At 35.2% G+C, this 22,307-nt stretch overlaps 1 protein-coding gene across 1 annotated transcript in view; it reads right to left on the bottom strand.

Annotated features, from left to right (window-relative positions):
* Positions 1–2,726: 2,726 nt before the first annotated feature.
* The window catches only part of XRCC4 (X-ray repair cross complementing 4), a 219,507-nt gene continuing 199,926 nt past the window's right edge, over positions 2,727–22,307 (bottom strand). Inside the window, 1 exon segment of the mRNA XM_028529935.2 lies at positions 2,727–3,574. Coding sequence (XP_028385736.1) covers positions 3,460–3,574 — 115 coding nt within the window. The 3' untranslated portion in view covers positions 2,727–3,459.

The following is a 22,307-nucleotide window of genomic DNA, read 5'->3' as shown; positions in this document are numbered from 1 at the left end:
AACTGGTCCTATATAAACATTTGTTGAATGTCACTTACCCAAGAAAGAGCTGCTTGGCTCCAAAACACAGGGTCTAGTATTTTATACGTTTGAGTGATAGGCCACTAAGAAAAACTTCTCTAAAGTAGTTTCTTGACTTTTTAAAACTATGTAATAAAGATATCTCTTCCTGAGATGGAAATTTTCTTTCATAAATTTCCTAAGGAGGCCTGAGCCAGACTATCTGATGCCAGGGCCAAGGATTGTAAATTTTAAGCTGAAAAAACCTTCAGAAATGCAATCACCTTATTTTAGAAGTGAGGGCACTGTGGTCAAAAAACTGCATTGTAACTCAATCCTGGTGTCTTCTGTTTCAGTGTTCTTCTACAGCAACCTGTTTTAGAGTACAGACAATGGAAAAATATGAGGAAAATCATGGCACGGAATGATAGGATCTGAACATTGTAACACCGGATCTATAGATACCTGTCCACACAGGGCGAGGAACATAAAACCATCCCTTAAACCTTTCCACACCAAGTATAAATGACAATGGGCTTATAATGCTCTGTTCTAATGAGCTGAATCAATCTGACACACAGCAATGGTAGAAAGATCCACTAACCTGGAAAAGTAGAATAAGAATTCTGTAAATATTATGAACTTTATTGATTCTACTGTTATGATATTATGTCTGTGTGTATGTGTATACACACACAACAGTTGTATCCTGATTTTGGTTAGTCATTTGTGGTCTGTTCAGATGAGATGATATTATTTTGAGATTCTGGTACTTTATGAATAAAATCCTTTTAGAAATAATCCAAGGTAAATCTTGGATTACATGAGGTTCATTATGATAGTAAAGTTCCTATGTGGCTGAATAGAATTTCATGTTTTATAATGACATTTTTTTATATTTCATATATTTGTATTACACTTAAATTTTTCCTTTTAAGTAGAAGCTACTATGGAAATAACAATACAGTAAAATTTTCTATTTAAAATATTTTGTTGTTCCATTGACTTGGTAAATCCTATTCCTGATATAACAATAACGTGTAATTTCTTCTGCTCTCTATAGTCAAGTTCTATGTGCACACATATATGTATACATTTGACTCTTGAAAAATGTGGAGCTTAGAGTAGCAAACCCTCATGCAGTCGAAAATTCATGCATAACTTTTGACTCCCCCAAACTCAAGTTGCCCCCTTGATCTCTGCAGGAGACTGGCTCTAGGATGCCCATAAATACCGAAACCGGAGGATGCTCCCAGCACTGACATAAAACGTCATAGAACAATGCATACAGTTGGCTCTCCCATCTGCAAACTCCCAACAGTGGATTGAAAATAGTATAGATATTTATTGAAAAAAAAAATCTGTGTGTAAAGTGGACCCACGCAGTTCAAAACCTGTGGCTGAATTGAATATATTACTTATAATTGATCCCAGAGGTACTTGAGCTCTCTGAAAAATTATTTCTTTGGATTAAAACATAACAACTTTAATCTTTTAATGGGTTTCTTTTCAAAACAGTACAATGGCTTTGAGATCCGGCCCACTTGAAGGACAGCAAGAGGTAAGGAGAGTAAAGAGAAAGGAACAGGAAATCAGAGGAGAGAGGCAGGCAGGGGCCAGATCACATCAGACATTATAGGTTGTGGTGAGGGGTATGAACTTCACTCAAAGGGCAATGGATTCATATTGGAGAGTTAATTCAGGCGTGAAATGGCCTTATCTAAAATTTTAGAATTCTGTTTGTTTGCACTGTAGAGGAATTGAGTATACAGGGAGAACAGTCAGAAACCAGATGTAGTAGGCAGAAAGAGAGAAGTAGACAGAGCCAAGGTGGACTTGAGAAGTACAAACAATAGGATGTGAGAGGAGAAGGGCAGGAGCACCAAGGTAGATTCCTGGTTTTTAGCCTGAGGAAACTGGGTAAGTGGCACATTAGTTGATGGGGAAAACTGGAGAAGAAATATATCGAGATATAATCAAATCTCTGCTTTAGATGTACTAAAGTATCCAAACAACGTAATAAACAGATAGAAGTACTCAGATGGATTTTTAAGAACTTCCTCTGTTAATAAATTAATGGTAAATTATATGTACAAGGTGGGGCCAAAGTAGGCTAACAGCTCTGAGTACACAAACAGAGTTATTCTTATATTATTATTATTAATTCCTGATTTTCCATATGAACCATAAACCTAATTTTGCCCACCCTGTATGTATATGTGTGTGTATGTCTGTGTATGTGTGTGTGTGTGTGTATATATATATATATATATATATATACATAAAACTATAGAAAGAGGACTATTCTAACATTCTAATTTTGGAGATATCAATATACAAATGGTATTTAAACCCACACATAACCTAGGAAGATAATGGAGGTAATAAAAACAAGAAGGCTGGGGTTTAAGCCCACAGTACTGAAAATTTAACTGTTGGGCAAGAAAGACTCAGCCAAGAAATCTACAAAATAAGTGGCCTGGGAGAAAGAGAAATTGAAACAGCATATATTATTGCAACAGTTAAGTGACGAAAATGTTTACTGAGAAGCCTGTGACTGTCAAATGTTGCTGAGAGGCTTTGTAAGATAAAGATTTGAAAGGGCCAATATTTAGGTTTATCAACACAGGGGTTATCTTTAACTGTGAGTAGCATGGAAAAAATGGATGTCCAACTGGAGAGAAGGAAGATGAAATGAGAGATTCAGTAGAAACTGGGTATTTTTGAAGAAGTTGTGCCAGATGTCATTGAGGTAAATATGACATGTGAATATGACAACATCCTTGTTGCCAAAGAGGGTCCTCATACATGTAAAACAAATCTTTTATCAATAATTTCCAAAAACATGACTTTTTAATATAAAAGAGTTTACATTTACTTAGTGACCACTTTATGAAGACCTGTTAGTATAGTGAAGGAAAAAATTGAGCTAAGTAACATATTTTATTAAGGACACAAAATCTTCAATGTATCAGAAATTATATCATCAGATTTTTGGGTTGTTTGTGTACAAACTCAAACTAGGTTTTATACATCCTTCCACAAATCAAAATACTCAGGCATAATTGTTCTGAACATGACTATTCAAAAAAAAAAAAACCTGTAGACATTTTCTTTGTCATACTTCCCAAGTCTTCCTAGACAGGATGTTAACCAGCTCCATATATGACATGTGTGAACAGAAGAAGATCAACATGTCCTTCGAAACAAAAAGTGAGATTTTCTGTAATTATAGTCATGCTGAATGAATAGTTTAGAATAATGTGCCACTGTCATCAAGTCGTATCTTCATATACATGTCTAATCCATTTCGCACAATGGCTTCAACTCACTGTGTATGTAATTAAATTGTAAGATGAAGTAATAGCTGCTGCCGAGTTGAAATTTCACTTTTTTTTAGGTTAACGAAATGAACAGAAAACACAGTCTAGTGAACATCAAAGCGCTTTTGTGAGACGGTTAAATCTCATCAAAGAGGTCTTCCGAGCTGCTGTTTCTCAGAGTCTCCAAAGACATGTTTTCCGTTGCGCTGAGCTGCTCCTTTTTCAACATCCCAGGTAGTGGAGGGTCAAGCCTGGAGCAAAAAGAAAATCAAGGTAATTTTATTAAAAAAAATTCCATATCGAGTAAAATGAAAGAGATACAGGCATGAAATAAAGTTAAATCATGTTTCAGAATTGCACTTAGAGATTTAGTTCCCTATGCTGTGCTAATGTACAGAAAGAGAGATGAAGGGGACTTAATTACCTTACCCACTTTAGAATCAATCTGCTGTTATTCTGAGGTCACAAACATTCAAGGGCCTAAGACAGTGCTCGTGATTAAGGTAAAAAATAAAATAGACTCTGTTCTCTAACTATTTTTATGCCAAGATATAAGTGGTTTCTCAAGCCATTTCTTCAATAATTCTACCCTAGTTTTCATTTTCCTTTGCCTCCTTAAATTCTACTATTAACATGCATTTTAACTTCAATACTAAAAAGTTCTAATCACACGAATTTCCTTTAGTGGTTGTTTGATTATAAGTGTGTATATAACTAATAATGACTTTACCTTTTAGTAGTTGTTGGTCATTCATTTACCAAATCTACATATCTTCTTTTTAGTAACTGAATTTTATTCAGTTTTGGTACGGCCGTTACTACATCAATGGACTGACTTCTCTATTTATGTAAATGTTCTTTTTAAGTCCCAGGATAAAAGGCATAGTCACTGACTGTTAACTGGTCTTAAAAGCCAGTTAAAAAAAAAAAAAACTTAAAAGCTGGAGGGCAAACGGCTCAATCAGAAGGCAGCTTAGGAACAAACATATGTTTATACTCTTGTGTAAATCTTGTCAGTGGTTCTTTATGGAACCTAAATGAAACATACTTAATATTCACAATCAGAGGTGGCTTCAGGGGCAATTATGACTAGGGGAGTCAATCCAGTATTATTAGTAATGTTTCCTGCTTGAAGGGCAGAGGAGGAGTCACGGCCGCTTGGTATAGCTGAGACAGAACAGGTCTTGAAGTCAGGACACAGAGATTTGAATCCAGGTCTACTTCTTATTAGCTGCGTGACTTCCTGCAAGTCATTTAACCTAACTGGATTTATATTCTTTCACCTAGAAAACTGATGCAGTAATATCTGTCTCAGAGGTGGTCTAAAGATTAAATGAGATGTTGTAAATGAAAATGCTTATAAATTCTCACAAAACATTTGGAAACTATTAATATTAGCTGCTAATATTGCATAAACCCCAGAAGAGCTCCTGCTAATAGCTTCTTTAATATAAAAGAATAACCAATTAAGAATCTCTGAACATCAAGTATGATTTTCAGATTATGAGTATTTCAAAAAAGCCTGCACCCATGCTTAGCTGCAGAGGTTATTTAAAAAAGCCCACAAAGGGTCCTTCTTGTCCTCATGACTGCATACCATTAATACCCTTGTTGGCTGCCACTCGACCTGCGACAGGTTCTGTCATGTCCTGAGCAAGCCACCTTTGACAACATTCCCCTCACAGGAGTGTCAAGGTGCTAGGCGTCAATGATTGTCGAGACAACAAGCACTGCCCTCTGGGAGTTTCAATGTAAAAATTAACAATAAAGATGGACATCATTATTGTAACATAATAACATATCTAAACATATATCCCACAGGAGGATAAAATGATACAGTAAAGAATAAAAGTATAATTAACACATGTGTAAATTTTCAATGTCAACTCAAAACACATTAAACATTTTTCTCTGGCCCTAAATGTTTTAAGAGTTGCTTTTTCTCCTAGGGAAAAAAAGAGAATTGAATGATTTCAATTAAAAAGTCAGACATGGAGAAACCTGTATATAGGTTTTTTGTAGTTGACACACTGTGCAACCAGAACACAAAGATCAATTTAATTTTTGAAAATTAGCATAAAGCAAAAGGACTCCTCTGAAGTGACAGTTCCAAAGGAAATAGATTCCTGGTGTTCCACTTATGATTACCATCCTCTAAAGTCAAAAGGAGCTTAAAAAGATTCAGGCACTTTTGTTCTCCGGGCCGGGTAGATAACAAGTGCTCAATGAAATATATTCAATGAATGGAGAAAACTGTTCTGTACCTTTTTGTATCCCTGATAATTCAACAGAGTAAATTTAGAGTTCTCCCCACAACAAAAATAAGTTTAATCATTTTTATAAATAATATTTAAGACTTCCTATACACTTGGAAAAGTACAAAGAAAATAAAAATGTCCACTATTCTATTTTATATTATTTGTATTTTCATATTTTTTACAAAAATTGAATCATTCCATATGTAATTTTCTAGCTTGATATTTTAACTCTCCAAAATATTAGCAATGTCTTTGTATATTGAAAATATATATCTACATTCATCATTAACTTTAATTTGGTTATATTAACCATTAATCCACTGATGGATATTTGGCTTGGTTTTACTTTTTAATGCTTTTATAAACAACACAACACTTAGTATTCTTACACATATGTCTTAGCATAATTACATGTTATTTTTCATGAACATGCTTATTCCAAGAATTCATGTGTAGATGTAAAATTTGAAAGCAAATAACTCAGAGAACCCGAATCTACAATCTTAATAGGGTGAGCTAAACAAGTAACTTGAAACTTGAGAGTTCCTGTCCGTCTAATTAAATAACAGCCATTAATTATAGCCCACTTTAAATTCTAATTATTCCATGAAGACTTTTTTTTGATCTTTCCACCTTCAGGCTGATTTTCCTTTCATTTCATCTTCCTTTTTCTACTCTTCTTTCCTTTTCTTTTTCTTCTTCTTCTCCTTCTTCTTCTTCTTTTTTGTTTTTTTTAGCCTTCTTTTGGTTGTGTAAGGAAGTGAAGCATTTCTACTTATGCTTCCATCTTGTCTGGAACTCTGTGGAATGTGCCATAGTTTTTTGATCCATTCATATACTGATGGGCACTTAGGTTGCTCCCAGCACTTGGCTGTTGTAAATTGTGCTGCTATGAGCATTGGGTGCATAATTTCTTCTGAATTGGTGTTTTAGGATTCTGAGGGTATAATCCCAGCAGTGGCAAAGATCACTGTTCACTTTTTAAAAAATCATTTCAGAGAGGTTAGAAATGACAAGATTCCCAGGAAACAGGTTTCTCTCCTGGCTTCATATAAATAAGCCTGATGAGTAGAGATTTTTTTTCCTGCAAAAAGAGGACAGGGAAAATCTGTATAGGAGTCTCCTTTATTACTTTCCCTGCCCTTAAGGAAAAATAGAGGTGTATTACAGGGGCCTTTGGCCCACAGTCTTGCAGAATGTTCATTAACAATCTCTTGCTTCACAGTGCTCTACACACAGCTACATATTAGGCTAGAGAGCAAGTTACTTACTCCTTTCTTTTCTCTGAGGCCAAATGACCCAGAGTTAAAAATTGAAAGATATTTAACATAGACACAAAGTCTAGACTTGAACAGCTCAAGTTACAACTTCAAAGGAATTTTCTGTGTTCTTGAGTATTATAATTCACTTTTACCTCTCCTTTTATGCTCACTCCAAGCTTATGAAGACCATGGGTAGAGCACAGACCTAGAAGTATAAGCTACTCTTAACTAGCTGTGTGGCTGAGGAAAGTCTCTGAGATTCCATTTCTTCTTTGTTCAAGGAGGGGTTTGTATGAGGTAGACTCTTATGACCCCTTGCAGCCCAGACATTTTGTCACTAGTTAATGGGAACCCAGTTCCTATTTGATGATTATCTACACACAGCAGGCTGAGTTTTCTTTTCTCTGATCATCTAAGATACCTGATGTCAGCACCCTATATTTCAACATGTAGTTTTATTCATTCAATCAGTATTCGTTGAGTACTTCCTATGAATAGCTCAGCATGTTAGGTAAATGTAACAAATCTGATAAAGCTAATAGATGATTCCTGCCTTCAGGAAGCTATACAAAGCTCAAAGGCAAAAAACTACATAGTATATTTATTCTCACAATGATTTATCCCTTCAGGAGTCTTTATAAATGTTATATCAATATTTAGGATTCAGGCTGATTTTCAGATAACTTTTTGTGGACAACATTGTTTAACAAGAGGAATTCTGAATTGAGGTCAGGAGATTTTTCATTTGTGTTCTATCACATTGAGATTTTGGTCAGATGTCTGCACCTCTCTGGACCTCAGCTTAGAGTTCTTTCAGTACCTGAGTTCTGATACAGCTACGCCCAAATCACTGGGCATAGACTACTTTGCAAAATACAGGTTCTCAGCAAATATCTGCAGAATAAATGAATAATGTGAATTAAAGAGGAAAGGCTTAGAGTTGAAGGCTCAAGTATAAGGGTATTTTCAAATAAAGGAAACAAGAAACTTCTCTTCATGATGACAGCCTCTCTAAAAAATGGCTTATGTTCTCAATAATTTAACTGTACAGAGTTCCATGTTTTATTAGCTTGATTTCCCACTGCATCTCTCTCTCTCTCTCTCTCTCTCTCTCTCTCTCACACACACACACACACACACACACAAATGCATACCCCAACCTGAATCAAAATTGTACTACCATCACCCAATTAACCATGAATAATGTAGATCAAAAGTTAGATTTGTCATAAGAAATGTCTCACACTATTTCCCTAAAATGTTAGAATGAATGACTTCTAACTTTCTGGAAGTTGAATTACCAACGTCTTTTAAAATGATATTTCCAGTTATTGGCTCATTTTGTAAAGACATTTTCTCAGCTAAGTTTAATACATATTGGTATTACCATGGCTGGAATATCAATCTTTTCTTATTCAAATGAGAAGCATCAGAATTGTTGGAGTAGATTATTTGCATTTTATAACCTTCTGAACATAATAGTTCTGAAGCATGTTAGGATGTCAGTCTGAGAGAAGTGAGCAGCCCAGGACAATAGGTAATGACTGGCGGCACTGCAACACTTGAAGAATCATGCTCACTTCACTATGACACAAACAAATGTTCTGAAATTAAAAGATCAAAAGTCAATTTTTATGTGACCTCACTATATCTCTACCTGCACAGTACACATAAAATTCAAAGGCAAACTTTAAAACATTTAGAAGAAAGTAAGAGAATGCGTTTAGATATTAAGATAGAAAAGTATTTTTTTAAGACAGAAAGTGAAACCATATAGGTAAAGACTGATATATTTAATTATATTAGAAGCATTAGAAGTACGTATTTCTACCCATCACTTTAAAGAAAAGTCACAAACTGGCAGGAGATACTGCAATATGGGCTACTAACAGAGAATTACTATCCAAAGAATTCCTGCAAATGATACAATTTAACATAATTTAAAAATATGCCAAAGACTATAAGAACTTCTTGCGACTTCCAAAAAGAGGGAACAGAGGGGGCAAATAAACATAGTAAGCTCATTAGTAACCTCATTAGTAACCAAGAAAATGCAAATAAAAACCAGTATGAAATGTCTTACACCAGATGAGCAAAATTAAAATATCTAACAATAGCAAAAATCACTGAGGACAAGGAGTCCAAGATAAATTACCACTGGCGGGAATGTAAAGATTTGAAACCACTTTGTATAGCAGTTTGGCAATACCTGTCCAGGTACATGAAGATGTGTGTATATTTACACCCAGAATTCCACTCCTAGGTGCATACCTCAGAAAAACACTTGCCTATGTGTGTAGAGAGATATGTACACAAGTGTTTATAGAGGCATTGTCTTTAACAGTAAAAAACTAAAAAGTACCGAAGTGTCTTTCCACAGGACAAAGGGAAAATAAGTCATAAGATTTTCACACAATGGACTATGATAAAGCTGCACACATGCATGAATCTCAAATATTATGCTGAACAAGCAAGGCACAAAAGAATACACACAATATGATTCTATTTATTTAAAGTTTAAAAAGATGCAAAACTTCAATATTGCTTTTTAAACACTAGCATAAGTATATGTGAGTGCATGCCTAGTGTGTGTCCATGTACCTGTGCATATACATAATAGTTCTGGGTCTTGCTGATCTTTGCGACGATGCTCTCAGATTTCTCAGTTTTGTGGCTTTGGCAATTGTGAAGATGGTGACAGAGAAGAGGGGCAGGGTTGTTGTAGTATAAAGTTATAGTATAAGGTATAGTTTGTTCTTGTATAAACAGTTCTGTTTTAGACAGCAGGTAAGTCTGAAGTGATAGTAGGATATCTAAATGGAGGTAGATGTTGAATAGGTAAATTATCATATGGATGCAAAGTTCTGGAGAAATGATTGGACCGCATGTACTGAGGTAGCAGTCTTTGCCATATCCCTGGCAACAGAAGGCAAATGAGTCAATTGAAGAGATCATCCAGAGAGAGTCCACCAGTGGGGGAAAAGGTGTATCATGGAATCCTGGAGAATATTAAAATTTCAGGGACAGACAGCGAGAGAGAGACAGACAAAAAAGCAAGAGGAGACTAAAAGGAATGACCTAAGACATATGAGGAGAAGCAGAGAGGTGTGTTGCTATTTTGAGTGACCCTGGAACACCAGACTCAAACTGAACCTAACCCAGTGCTCAGACTTATTTTGGACCAATAAGTGTAACTTAAAAAAATATGCATGGATGCATGGACTCATTCTGTCCTATTCAAAATCAAGCTTTGATCCTTAATTAACATAACCACAAATAAACTTTTCTAGCACTCATAAAACATCTACTTTTTCTCTTCAGGGAACTACGTGGTGAATTTTTCACTGGTACTTTTTTTTTGCCTGCAAATAAATAAATAAGAATGTATTTTCCTGGCAAATAAACATTCTGCTTTGTTAGGCTTCTCCCTCACCTTCTCTCTTTTTTAAATTGACTTTGGCTTTACAGTAAAAGAACTCAGTTTCTACTTTAATTTAAAGATTTTTCCATTATTTTAGTCCTTGCTAAGTAGACTTTAGTGTTCTCATAATTACCTGTTCTAATTAATCCCTCTGCCCACACAGTAGCAAAGCTCTCATCAGTACCATCCTGAGCTGTGGATGCCCTCTCTCCTCTCGCTTTGAGCTGTTGAATAGTAATCTGTCACAAATCCTCCCTGACTGCTTTTCTAGGCTTTTCATGGAATGACAGGATGATTCTACAGCTGGCACTTTTGGGGAGGCAGACTGTTTTATAACATCATCAACATCATGTAACTTTTATATAAAATTAGTGTCCTATAACTGATACACAAAATGAATAAACTAAAAAGCCATTTCTTCACAGAGTACTAATCAAACTTGCTGTTACAGGTGAGTGCAAAGATGGTCACTGCTCACATTCTGGGAGATGGCTCTGACTGTGTTAAAGAGACCCGTCAGAAAGAGCTCAGAGCCCCGGAAGGAGGAAGATGGAAATCATCCATGAAATTCTGTAGATTTTGATTTTGATTTTAAAAAATTAATTTTTCAGTTGATTTAAAAAATAACCAATTGTAAAGCAAAACCAAGCTGTATAGAGGGAGGCAAAATATTTTTAAGAAAAATCACTGTATCTCACAATTGGTAGCAATTCTCTGTGTAGATGAGGCAGCACCGCCATGGAGAATGTACCCTAAATGCTCAGAATGACTGGGGGAGGGCCGACCTAACCTCTTGCCTTGGAAAAATTTAATACATGTAGGGTATTATGATTCCAATAAAAGTTCAAATGTCACCACTAAACTTTTATTTATCACACTAAAAATATTTGAGTGATTTCAGGGCAAAAGGGAATAGTGCAACTTTGAGGTTTCATATAAAGTTATGAAACTAAATTTTCTGTATTACCTCCTCTTCTTAACCTTTTTTTGGTGTTGAATCAAATCAAGTAAACATTCCTTAGGGTGAAATAGTTACTACTTAATGCAAACATTTGCTTAAAAGAAATAAGTTTCCTTAACTGCTTCTTAAGAAGACTAGGGTTTCAAATACAGAAATTCTAAGTCCTGTATCATTCCTAGTGAATGCAAGCAACAACAAAGCTATTTATTCATTGGTATATAAAGTAGTATATGCATATTACAAAGACTTCACAATAGAAAAAAGAAAATAAAAAGTATCCTTTGTCCATTCACCTGTTGATAATTTAGTATATATATTTTTAATTCCATCAAAATTCTCTTGAAAGCTTATTTGAGGTTGCTTATGTATCACCAAGAATAACAGCCAATACTGCAGGTACTGTGATAAGCTCCTCATTCATGGAACTGTCATAACAACACTATGTCCTGTTATGGTCTCTATTTTCTAGGTGAAAAATCAATACTTCAGATATTTGAGCAACTCACTCAACCCTAGTTCTCACAATGTATAAATGGCCAAGGCAGGAACGGCCCCTTCCATGCTCTCACCCACTGCCTCTTGCTCATTTTCACTTTGCCCCACATGTCTTTCCCCTCATTATTGCATGCCCAAATTCTGTCCACCCTTGAAGCCTCAGGTAAAGTGCTACATCCCTCATGAAATTTGCCTTGAATTCTGCCTCTTCTGAGATCTCATACCACACATCATTACAGACTTATTCTAACACAAAGTAAACTAATTCTGCTCAAAACAACATTGCTGTATGTGTTACCTGGGTAATTATAATGTGTGAAATTGAAAGCAAGGTCATTTATAACAAATATTTCTTAACGTGAAAAATGTGTTTAACATCAGATTATAAACTCTATTTTTTCTTAAAGTCATTAACATCACCATCTTGATTGACAACACTTAGCAAGCATTTGAAAGTGAATTATGCTCCACTGGACATTGTCTGCACAATATTAAATTGACATGGTCACTGCCCTCTTTGAGCTTACAATCTAAAACAGATGTCATGGTCTAAACAAACATAAAAAGAGATAAAGGCGCCTACATACATCTGTTCAACAACTGAAACACACTGTATGAAATGCTTATATTATATTCCAATCACAGCGAAAGTGTTGTGTGTGTGTACGTGTGTAGAAAATTGAAGTGTTCATATGCAGGGTCGAGGCAAGGATTTTTCAAATGCAGGCTTGTCTGTATAAGAAGGCAAGAGCTCACATCTGTGCAGTTGGGACTTTATTAGAAGAATACAGATGTCAATCACCACAGAATAACCACTGTACACATGTGAACCAGATGCTTCCATGTAAAATAACCCAGGGTGTTTCACAGATGAATCACTGAAAACGTAATTACACATCAGTCCTAGTTTATTAGTAACAGGTTCACTTATGTGGAAGCCATATGGTACTATCCACCCTGAAGTAGTGGAAAATACAAAAACGGGTACTTTGAGATGTTCAAATATAAACTCCTCTGCTGCTGTGTTGCTATATGACCTTTGTGGTGGGGTAAGTGATAATTCTATGTGTTCAGTCAAATGTCTTCGGAGAGATATCTTTGGCTGCCTCTTATTAATGAAGGTTGTGCTAATGAAGTTTACATTTTATGCTCTCCTTTACAAAGGATTTTACTTCAACAGAAAATAAAATGTTTAGTGGTCACGCAACTCCTACATGTCCAGTTAATGACTATTAGGGTAAATATTCATTTATAATACCTCAGAATGTGAGCTCATGCTTAAATTGTTACAAATGGTATCTTCTGCATAGAGTTTAAATGTTCACCCAGTGTGTACAGATTCCCTGCATATCAACAAAGCCCATGTAAAAGTTGTCAGGAAGTATCTATGTTTTACGACACCAATCCTCTGAGCTCCAAGAGTTGCTAGCCTGTGTTTCATAAAGCTGTCTACCTATTTACATAATTGATTTGCTTGTTTTCTTCATGTGTCGGAGCACTGTCTGACAAGTAGAAATGGAACTCTTTAGTTAACAGTACAGGCTTTTAAGAGTTGTTTAGTTTTCTGCTTCAAAGAGACTCTTTAAAACAAAGAAAACCAGCATGCCCAAGTCTACTTCTACAGAACACTTTGGTTAGAAAAAGACAGTAGGAGGGCACAGCACACACCTTCAGAGGCATCGGGAGTCTTGTATCCAACCATCCCTGCCGTACTGTCAGGCTGGGGCAGGGTCAGCTCACGCTCAGACTCCCTAGGCCCTTGGGACATGATATTGAGAAGTATTTTCATGCTTTAGCCCTGGAGTTGGCTTTTGTTTCTCTGACCACAAAGTCAAAAAATGCCTTGACAGGTTGATTTTCTGTCTTCCCTTTTCCCTCCATTCTCAAAATATGTTCTTATCAGAATTTAAAGAGAAGCCCTCAAACCTGTTACTTTAAATCACTTTTCAGTGGTTTCAATCATTTAAAAATAGTTTTATGCAACATTGATGCATATAACATGTAAATACACATATTATAAAAGATCATAGTAAATCAAACTCCTGCATTGCTACTACCACTTAACTCCACTCAAGAATAAATAATAACTCGCTTCCCCTGCCTCCACACAGAGGTATAAGCCTATCCTGCATCGTGTGCTGGTCATTCCTTCATCTTAGAAAGAACATTTTGTTTCGCATATGCATATTCCTAAATAATATACTGTATAAATATTGCTTCAATTTTGAGCTTCATAAAAATGCAACCGCACAAGGACTAGCTTTATGTGACTGGCTTCTTTCACTCGACATGAAGTATGAGTCATCCGTCTCATTCACTTTCACTGCTGTATAATATCACATTGTGTGATTTTTATATTTGTCTGTGTGTATATATATAGCTAATGCAAACAACGCTGCTATAAATATTCTTATATACAAATTTTCGAACACATCTACTAGAATTTCTCTTTGGTGATATGTCTAGGTGCTGAATTTTTAGATCATATTGTAAGTGAATGTTTTATTTTTTCAAAATAAGGCCAAAATATATTTAAAAGTGTTCAAACTAATTTTCACTCCCATTAGCAGTACTGAAGATTCCTGTTGATCAATTTCTCTCTAACGTGTACTGTCAAAGCTTTAATTTTTTCTAAAATTATGTTAAATGGTACTTCTTTGCAGAATTTTAGTTTTTTACTTTTTAAGTTGAAGGAAAAGTTGTCGGAACGATATTATTTGAAAATAAGTTGGCAATATGATGCCTCTGTTACCTCACTATTTTAGTGAGTATGTGGTAAACATAAATGTCACAATCTCTTACTTACCCACAATACAACCATGAGAATCAGACACATCACTGCCATCTAATCCTTAGCCTACACATCCAAGTTTTCCATAGTCCAATAATATCCTTTCCAACAAACAGATCCAGTTCAAAATCACACATTACTTTTGCAGTCACATCTCTTTAGTCTTTTCTCTCAGTTCCTCAGTTATTTCTTTAGGCACTTTTGACAATTACTGGTCAGTTACACTGTAGACTGTACTAAAGTTGAATTTACTTGGTATCTCCCCATGGTTTGACCAAAATTACTGCATCTTTGGCAAGACTATCATAGAGGTACTGCTGTGTTCTTCTTGTTGCATCCCATCAGGCGGTGTATCACTTCAAATTGTACCATTACTGCTGCAGTTCACTTTCAACACAAGGTAGTATCTGCCATGCTTCCCTACTATAAAGTTTCTCTTTCCCCCTTTGTAATTAATAAATGTTTTACTGAGAATTAATTAAGCTGCCTATCTTTTCACGTGTTTAAAAGCTATTTGTATATTTCTTCTTTGAAATGCCTGCTTACGTCTTTGACCCGTTTTTCTACTGGGTTGCTTGTCTTGTACTTTATTGACATGGGAGGAGAATACACATTCTTTGTCAGTTATATAGGCTGTAAATATTTTATCTCTGACTTTAGGTTGTCATTTTCTTTATGATGTCTTTTGATAAGAAACTCTTTACTTTAATGTGGTCGAATTTCTTCATCTTTTCTTCAATGGGTTGTACTTTTCAGCCTTACTTATAAAACTTTTCCTTAAGACCTTAAAAATATTCTCCTGTGTTTTCTTCCACTTTTGTTTTAAAAAAAAATCACCCTTTAAGGTCACACTTTTAATTCATTGTCGTGCAGATGTGAGGAGAGGATCAAATTTCATTATTTTTCAAAAATAAAACCAACCATCCTAGTACATGGATGATCTTTTTCCCAGTGCACTGTATCACCACTTTTGTCACATATAAAATCTGCTTATAAACGTGGGTGCGTTGTTAAGACTCTTCTGTTTAGTTTACCTTGTTGTGTGTGTCTGTGCCAAGGCCATACTTTACTGATTACTATTCCTTATACCAAGTCATGATATTTGATAAAGTTCCACCCCTTTACTCTTCTTTAGACCACTGTGGCTATTCTTAGTTTTTTGTTCTTTTACACAAATTTCAGAAACAACCTGCTAAACTCTTGTTGGGATTTTGATTACACATGGAGTGACTCTACAGATAAGTTTGAGAGAACCAAAATTTTTAAGATAGTGAATCTTCAACCCTTTAGCTCTTAAGTCTATCATTTTATAATTTAATCCTTATATGTTTTGGATTATATTTTCTAATCATTTGATGCTGGGGTATAAAAATGCAATTGATTTCTGTATTTTAATCATATATTGAAACACTTTGATAAATATCTTATTACTTAAAAGTACTTAGCTGTAGATTATTTTGGATTTTCTATGTAGTCCATTATATTAACTGTGAATACTGAAAACTGTCTTTCTTTACAAAATTTATACAAGATTTATTTCCTTTTGTACTTTAAATGCACTAGCTAGGACCTTCAATACAACTTAATAGAAATAGTGATCATGGGAATCTTGACCTGAAGAAATCCTTCTATTTCTAAGAGTTTTTCTTAGGTATATAGTGAAATTCCTATAAATCCTAACTTTCAAAGAAGTGTTATTATTAAGATAAATTTTACTAAATTTCTATGCACCAATTAAGTTGATCACATAGTTTTCCTCCTTTAATTTTAATAATTATTCCTTTCTAAAATAATCCCATTTTTCATCACCCCATTTTCCCAGGGTTTTTCAATCCCATAGTTTCTATGCTTAAAAAAGTACATTGCTAGACTTAGTTTTTTAATACTGTTCAGGATTTTTGTACCTATATTCAGAAACAAAAGTGGTCTGTAATTTTCTTTGTCAAAGTCTTGCTTATTTTGTTTTTGGTTCTGGAATCAAGGTTATGTTAGCCTTCAAGTATTAGTTAGGAGTACTTTCCCACTTACTTTGCCAGAAAAGTTCAATAAATTAAACTAACTTGTTCATTGAAAAACCCTGAGGCCTTTTCTCTAAAAAGGATTTGTGTATTTTTTTTTCCACTGAGCAAGGGCCACTCCCCAAGGGCACTAAGGCCAAAGGCAGGCTTTCTAGTGGATGTGCTCAATCAGCATTTGAATCTCAGGACAGCCCAGCTTTCTAGTTGGCTTTCTAGTTTGTTTACTCTCATAGCAAGGTGCCTGCTGGCTTCGGCTTGTTGTTTGATCTTAAAGAATTCTAGTACCTTCAAATGCAGATTGTGTGCTCTAAGAAACACACACAGACACACATGTAATTTATGCAGAGCTTACTTGTATTGTAATGAAAGGATCCCTCAGAATATCTAGTTTGCCAGTTTCAGGGAGAGATTCAGTGGTGTTAATTTAATAAGCAGCGCCCTGCACTGGAGGCAGCACCAAGTTTGGAGACAGGTAGGGCTGGGTTAAGGTCATGAATCTGTCACTTTAGTCATCATGTGATTTTGAGGAAGTCCAAACTTTTCTAAGCCTGTCTCCTCTTTAAATTGAGGATACTAACTCCTACTTTATGTGGCTGTTCAAAAGTATGTAACAAAATTAACTGAAATTTATTAGACACTAAGAGCCAGGCGCTGTTAGATGTGCTTATAGGTATTGACTCACTTAACATTCACAGTGGCCCTATAAGGCAGTATTATTATCATCTCCTCTGCACAGTTGTATAAAGCTAGAGGATGTTAAGAAACTTGCCCAAGGTCATAAAATTAGTAAGTAGAGGAGCTGGGATTCAAATCTAAAGTCCAGGTCTACTGTTAAAAAAACAGTATGTTATGATTTGCAGCATTAAATCATATAAGTTGTGTTAAAAGTCTGCCATTGTATCTGGCACATAGTAAATACTTTAAAATAATAGCTAAATTTTGATAATAATAATTAGTTATTAATAGTGAAATAATTTATATGGCAAATGGAGAAAACAGTGTGATATTTACATCCACACCTACAGTACTATTCACTAAAAGCAATGAAATGCACAGTTCTAAATGGAAGAATCTCAAGAGCATAAGGTTATGTGAAAGAAGTCAGACTCAAAATGGCTACATACTGTATAATTTTATGTGCATTTTGGAAAAAAAGAAAAACTATTGGGACATATCAGTGGTTGCTAGAGCTGGGTGTGAAATAGAGGATTGACTAAAGACAGACATGTAAAACCTTTCTGGGATGGTGGAAATATTTCCTAGCTTGATTATATGTTTGCCAAATTCATAGAACTTTACAACTAAGAATCATGAATTTTGCTTTATATTAATTATCCACCTGTAAGTAAAATAAACAGAAAAATGTATCAATCTTTCCCCTGAAAATATATTTTAAGCTATATTTTGTCTCTGATTAACATGACAGTTGTGCCATTAATTATTTTTTAAAATCTACTGATTTAAAAACATATAGTATACTGTTAATTGTGAAATCAACATCCATGAAACAGCAATGAGTTCCTTATCAATCCCCTAAGAATGAAGGGAAGCAATTAAAAAAGGGGCTTACTAGTTTCAAACTTTCATGGGATGCTTTATATGCTTCTTCAGATTTTCTCTTAATTTCTACATTTTTAAAGAAATAAACCATAAGCTGCTTTCTGGCAAGAACTAGTTGCTATAAAACCAAAAGAAATGTAACCGTGTGGTACTAAAAGCTCAAGTTATGCAATGGCAAAATTACACTTGTCAAAGCAGAACTTCAGGAAATCAACCATATTGTAGTTCAAAATGGAAGACTGGAAAATGTGATGTCAGTAGAATATGCAGATCCAAAATGGATTTTCCCATACAGAATATTAAATGTGAAATGGCTTGAGCTTGGTTGGAAGGATTACTTAATTTCTTTCAATTATGCTTAAAAAAATTAGAGACAGATTCTATTAAGAAGAGTAACTAAATAAAATGAAATGTGGAGGAAAACTGCCTATTAGTAATAAGAGAATCTGACTAAAGGGAGGTAAAGTTACAGTTTGTAAAAGTACAGTAAGCTCAACTACGTGGTATCTTTGATTACAAGTCAGAAACATTTCCAGCCTCACTGAGAAAGGGAAATGATGACTTTGAAATTAGGTCATAGAAGGGAGTAGGAGAGAAAATGTCCACCATGTCAGAAAAGGCTGTTCTGTTCTACATTGTGGTAGGAAGCCACTTTACCAAAAAAAGAAGAAAAATCACTTGAGGAGTTTCAATTTTATCTGTGAAAGTAGCAAAAAGTGGGGAGAGATCCCGATCTACATGATCACCCAAGACTCAAATCATCCTTCTGAGTTCCCTGTGAGTCTATTTTCAAACGATGTTTAGTCTGATTTTACAAAGTGGGCTTCTTTTTTAATTTAGATGGCGGCAATAGGTATGTTATCTTGAGTCAGTCAACATCTTTGCTCTCCCGCGCTGACCACCTGACTATGTAGGGTCAAACTGGTCACAACCTTAGCAGAGTCATGCAGCCAATCACCACAACACATTGTTTTCTTCCCAGAGCAATAAAAACTGTATTTTCCTTCTTCCAACTATGTGAAAAAGCTACAGGAAGAGCAACAGCCTACCGTTTGTACTGTAAAGAAACGTTGATAAAGATATTCTACTGTGTCTCTTACATCTGTTATGTTGGAGCAAGGATAAGATCAGTTTTAATTCTAAATAAACTAGCACAGTGTCCCATGTACAATTGTGACTTTTGTAAAATTCACATTGGTATAGCGGCAGATTAAACTGGCAGTTATTTTTCAGCCCAGTTTCCCTATTATTGATAAATGGTGGCAAACGGAAGTAACTTTTTGTCTAGAGACCAGCAGACCAAATAATTTCCGAATGGCTGAAATGCCTGTGATTAGGCTCAATAGAAGACGAGAGAGATGAAGACATAATAAGAATTCCTGTTACCAGAGTAGCCAATGGGTACAACTTATGAAAAACCCTTGAAAATTAACTGAAAAATATATGTCTATATAAACAGGCAGTATCACCGGTGTGCATAAAATACTTGCATACCTGGTTATAAAACTGAGTGAGAAATAGTATTTTTAGAATAGTCATATAAACTTTTGTTTTGCAGTAAAATGAAAAATAGAAATTGTAAAATATTTAAAACGAATCTTGCCCTGGCGGGGTGGCTCGGATGGTTGGAGCATCATCCTGTACACTGAAAGGTTAAGAGTTCTATCCCTAGTCCAGGCACATACAGAAGCAACCAATCAACGTTTCTCTCTCACATCATGCTTCTCTCTTTCTCTCACCCTTCCTCTCTCTCTAAAATTAATAAAATATATCTTCAGGTGAGAATTTAAAAATAAATAAAACAGAGCTTTCTATAAGTAAATATTAGTATATGTATTGCTCCTAAAATTTACCATACCTTTGTACTATTATCCTGATTATCCTAAATCATACATCTAGGGGAAAAAATATGCTCAAAGGAGTAATGAGAAGATTTCCCAAACTATGTGACATCCATCACTTACACATAATTATGGCACATATGAATACAATATATTAGAGTTTATCACTAGAAAAGCTCTCTTGGACCATTGATAAAAACAAGTAAATGAACAGAATATTGCCATCTTTGTAAATGACTTCTAGTACCTCTTTCAGTTCTATGTCTATTTGCATATAGACCATTGATTTTTGGACTCTTTTCAGAGGCAATTATCTCATAAAACCCTCTGCCAAAATAATACATGAGGTGAGACCTCCCGGACCAGCTGAGTTTGCAAACCTATTTTTAACTGGGTTGTAGACCTGGTTCAATTTACCGAGTGCTAGGCCAGAAGCCGGAGAGACCTGGGGAGGGCTTGTGCGCTCCATGGCTCTCAGGTGAGCTGGAGATGCCAAGTGAATATGGCTAAAACCTCATTTAAAAATTTTTAGTGCTTTGGGAAGTGACAATATTTGGCCTTTTTCCTACAAAACTAAAAAGTTTGACAATGCCTAATGTGGTGAAGGGTGTGGGAATGAAATTCTCAGTATCTAGTAATCAGCTAATCCAATTTCTTGGCTCTTGAAAAAGAATCAAAAACACCAGGTGCCTTTTCACTTTTACTTTCCTTGTGTGTCTGGATAAACTAATTGTCTTTTAAAATTGACTTGTTTTCCCTTCTTTGTTCTCACAGCCAAATCACTGACAATGGATGCATGTCATAGGAAATCTCCATCTGATTTATAACATTTTTTTTTAACCATTCTCTCTTTCAGATACTTAAATCAACTTTGAAAATAGATTTTAAAATTCATCCAAATTCTGTCCAGTCTACAAAATTCCTAGGGGTCCCCAACACAGTGTCAGATGTTCTGCTCAGGTATCCTCAGGACTTCCAGTGTTTAATTTTGACAAAAGAACACAGAAAATGACTTCTTTCTATTTTTTTACTTGGCCAAAAATTTCTAGGCAGGATTCTTATAAATCCAAATAAAGTGGAAAAAGAGAACAGAAATATTTTTATCAAAATTGTTGCCTTATTTTTATTACAATCTGAAGGACTGGTAATTATTCATATATCTAGAACAAATAATCTCTCTTTCCCTAACTCATTAAACTAGTGCACTGTTAAGATGCTTTAATCAAAATTTCCATGCAGTAACTTCTCCAAAACCCTCAGCTTCTGGCAATGACAACATATAATAATTATTCTTTATACTTTTGTAACAATGGAATATTCCTTTATATTATTTGTAGTGTATATGATATTATTCTTTCCAAGAACGCTTTGTAGTCTTACACTCTTTTTTATAAATATGATTAATTAAATTTTTTAAAATCCATGAAAATTTGTTGGGCTTCATATTTCCTGAAAATATACATTTCAACATACAGTTTTGTATCATAAAACTCACCATACTGTTTTTGTTTCTGCATTTGTGCATTCTCTTTCTTGCTTGGAAAACTCTTATTTTCACTTCAAGCCTCAGATCAGATCCTCCAAGTAGCTTTACAGAACCTGACCTGCTGGAGTTAAAGATCCACCCCTGCACCCCACGTCCTCTCCCACATCCCTCCAACAAGGCTTCCACTGAACCATGATTATTAGTTTTGTCTCTTTCACTGAATGTTGACTGTAGTATATTCAGTTCCTATGACTGTTCTAACAAATCACCACAAACCAGGTGACTAAAAACAGCACCCATTTACTTCCTCACAGTTCTGGGGTCCAGAAAACCAAAATCAGCAGCACAGGGCCAAAAGCAAGGGGTCGGCAGGGCTGGCTCCCTCCATATCGGCCAGGGTGAATCTGTCCCTTGCTTCTTCCAGCTTCTAGAGATTGCAGTGCTCTCTGGCTTAGAGCCACACCCCTCTAATCTCTGCTTCTATGGTACCATTGCCTTCTCTTCATATGCCTCTGTCAAATCTCCTTGTACCTTCACTTACAAGGATACATGTAATTGCATTTGGGCCTACATCAGTATTCCAGTATAATCCTAAAATAATCTCAAGAACCTTAACCTGATCATATCTACAAACTTTCTGCCATATATTTTCAAAATCACCTGTTCCAGGGATGAGGACATAAACATTTTAAGGGACAACTATTCAGCCTGCCACACTAAGTGAGGGGAGTTATCTTATTTGTGTCCTCAGCACATTACCTGGGACAGAGAAGATGCTACATAATTGTGGAGTAAACAAATATATACATAATTCCACTGAGGCTTTCAATGCATAAAAGTCATGCAAAATTATGAATTTATGGTGTTCAGTACAATTCAGTATTAAGAGAA

This window comes from Phyllostomus discolor, chromosome 3, assembly GCF_004126475.2.
Source record: "Phyllostomus discolor isolate MPI-MPIP mPhyDis1 chromosome 3, mPhyDis1.pri.v3, whole genome shotgun sequence".
NCBI classification, from domain to species: Eukaryota; Metazoa; Chordata; class Mammalia; order Chiroptera; family Phyllostomidae; genus Phyllostomus; species Phyllostomus discolor.
This window is presented reverse-complemented; position numbering and strand designations above follow the sequence as displayed.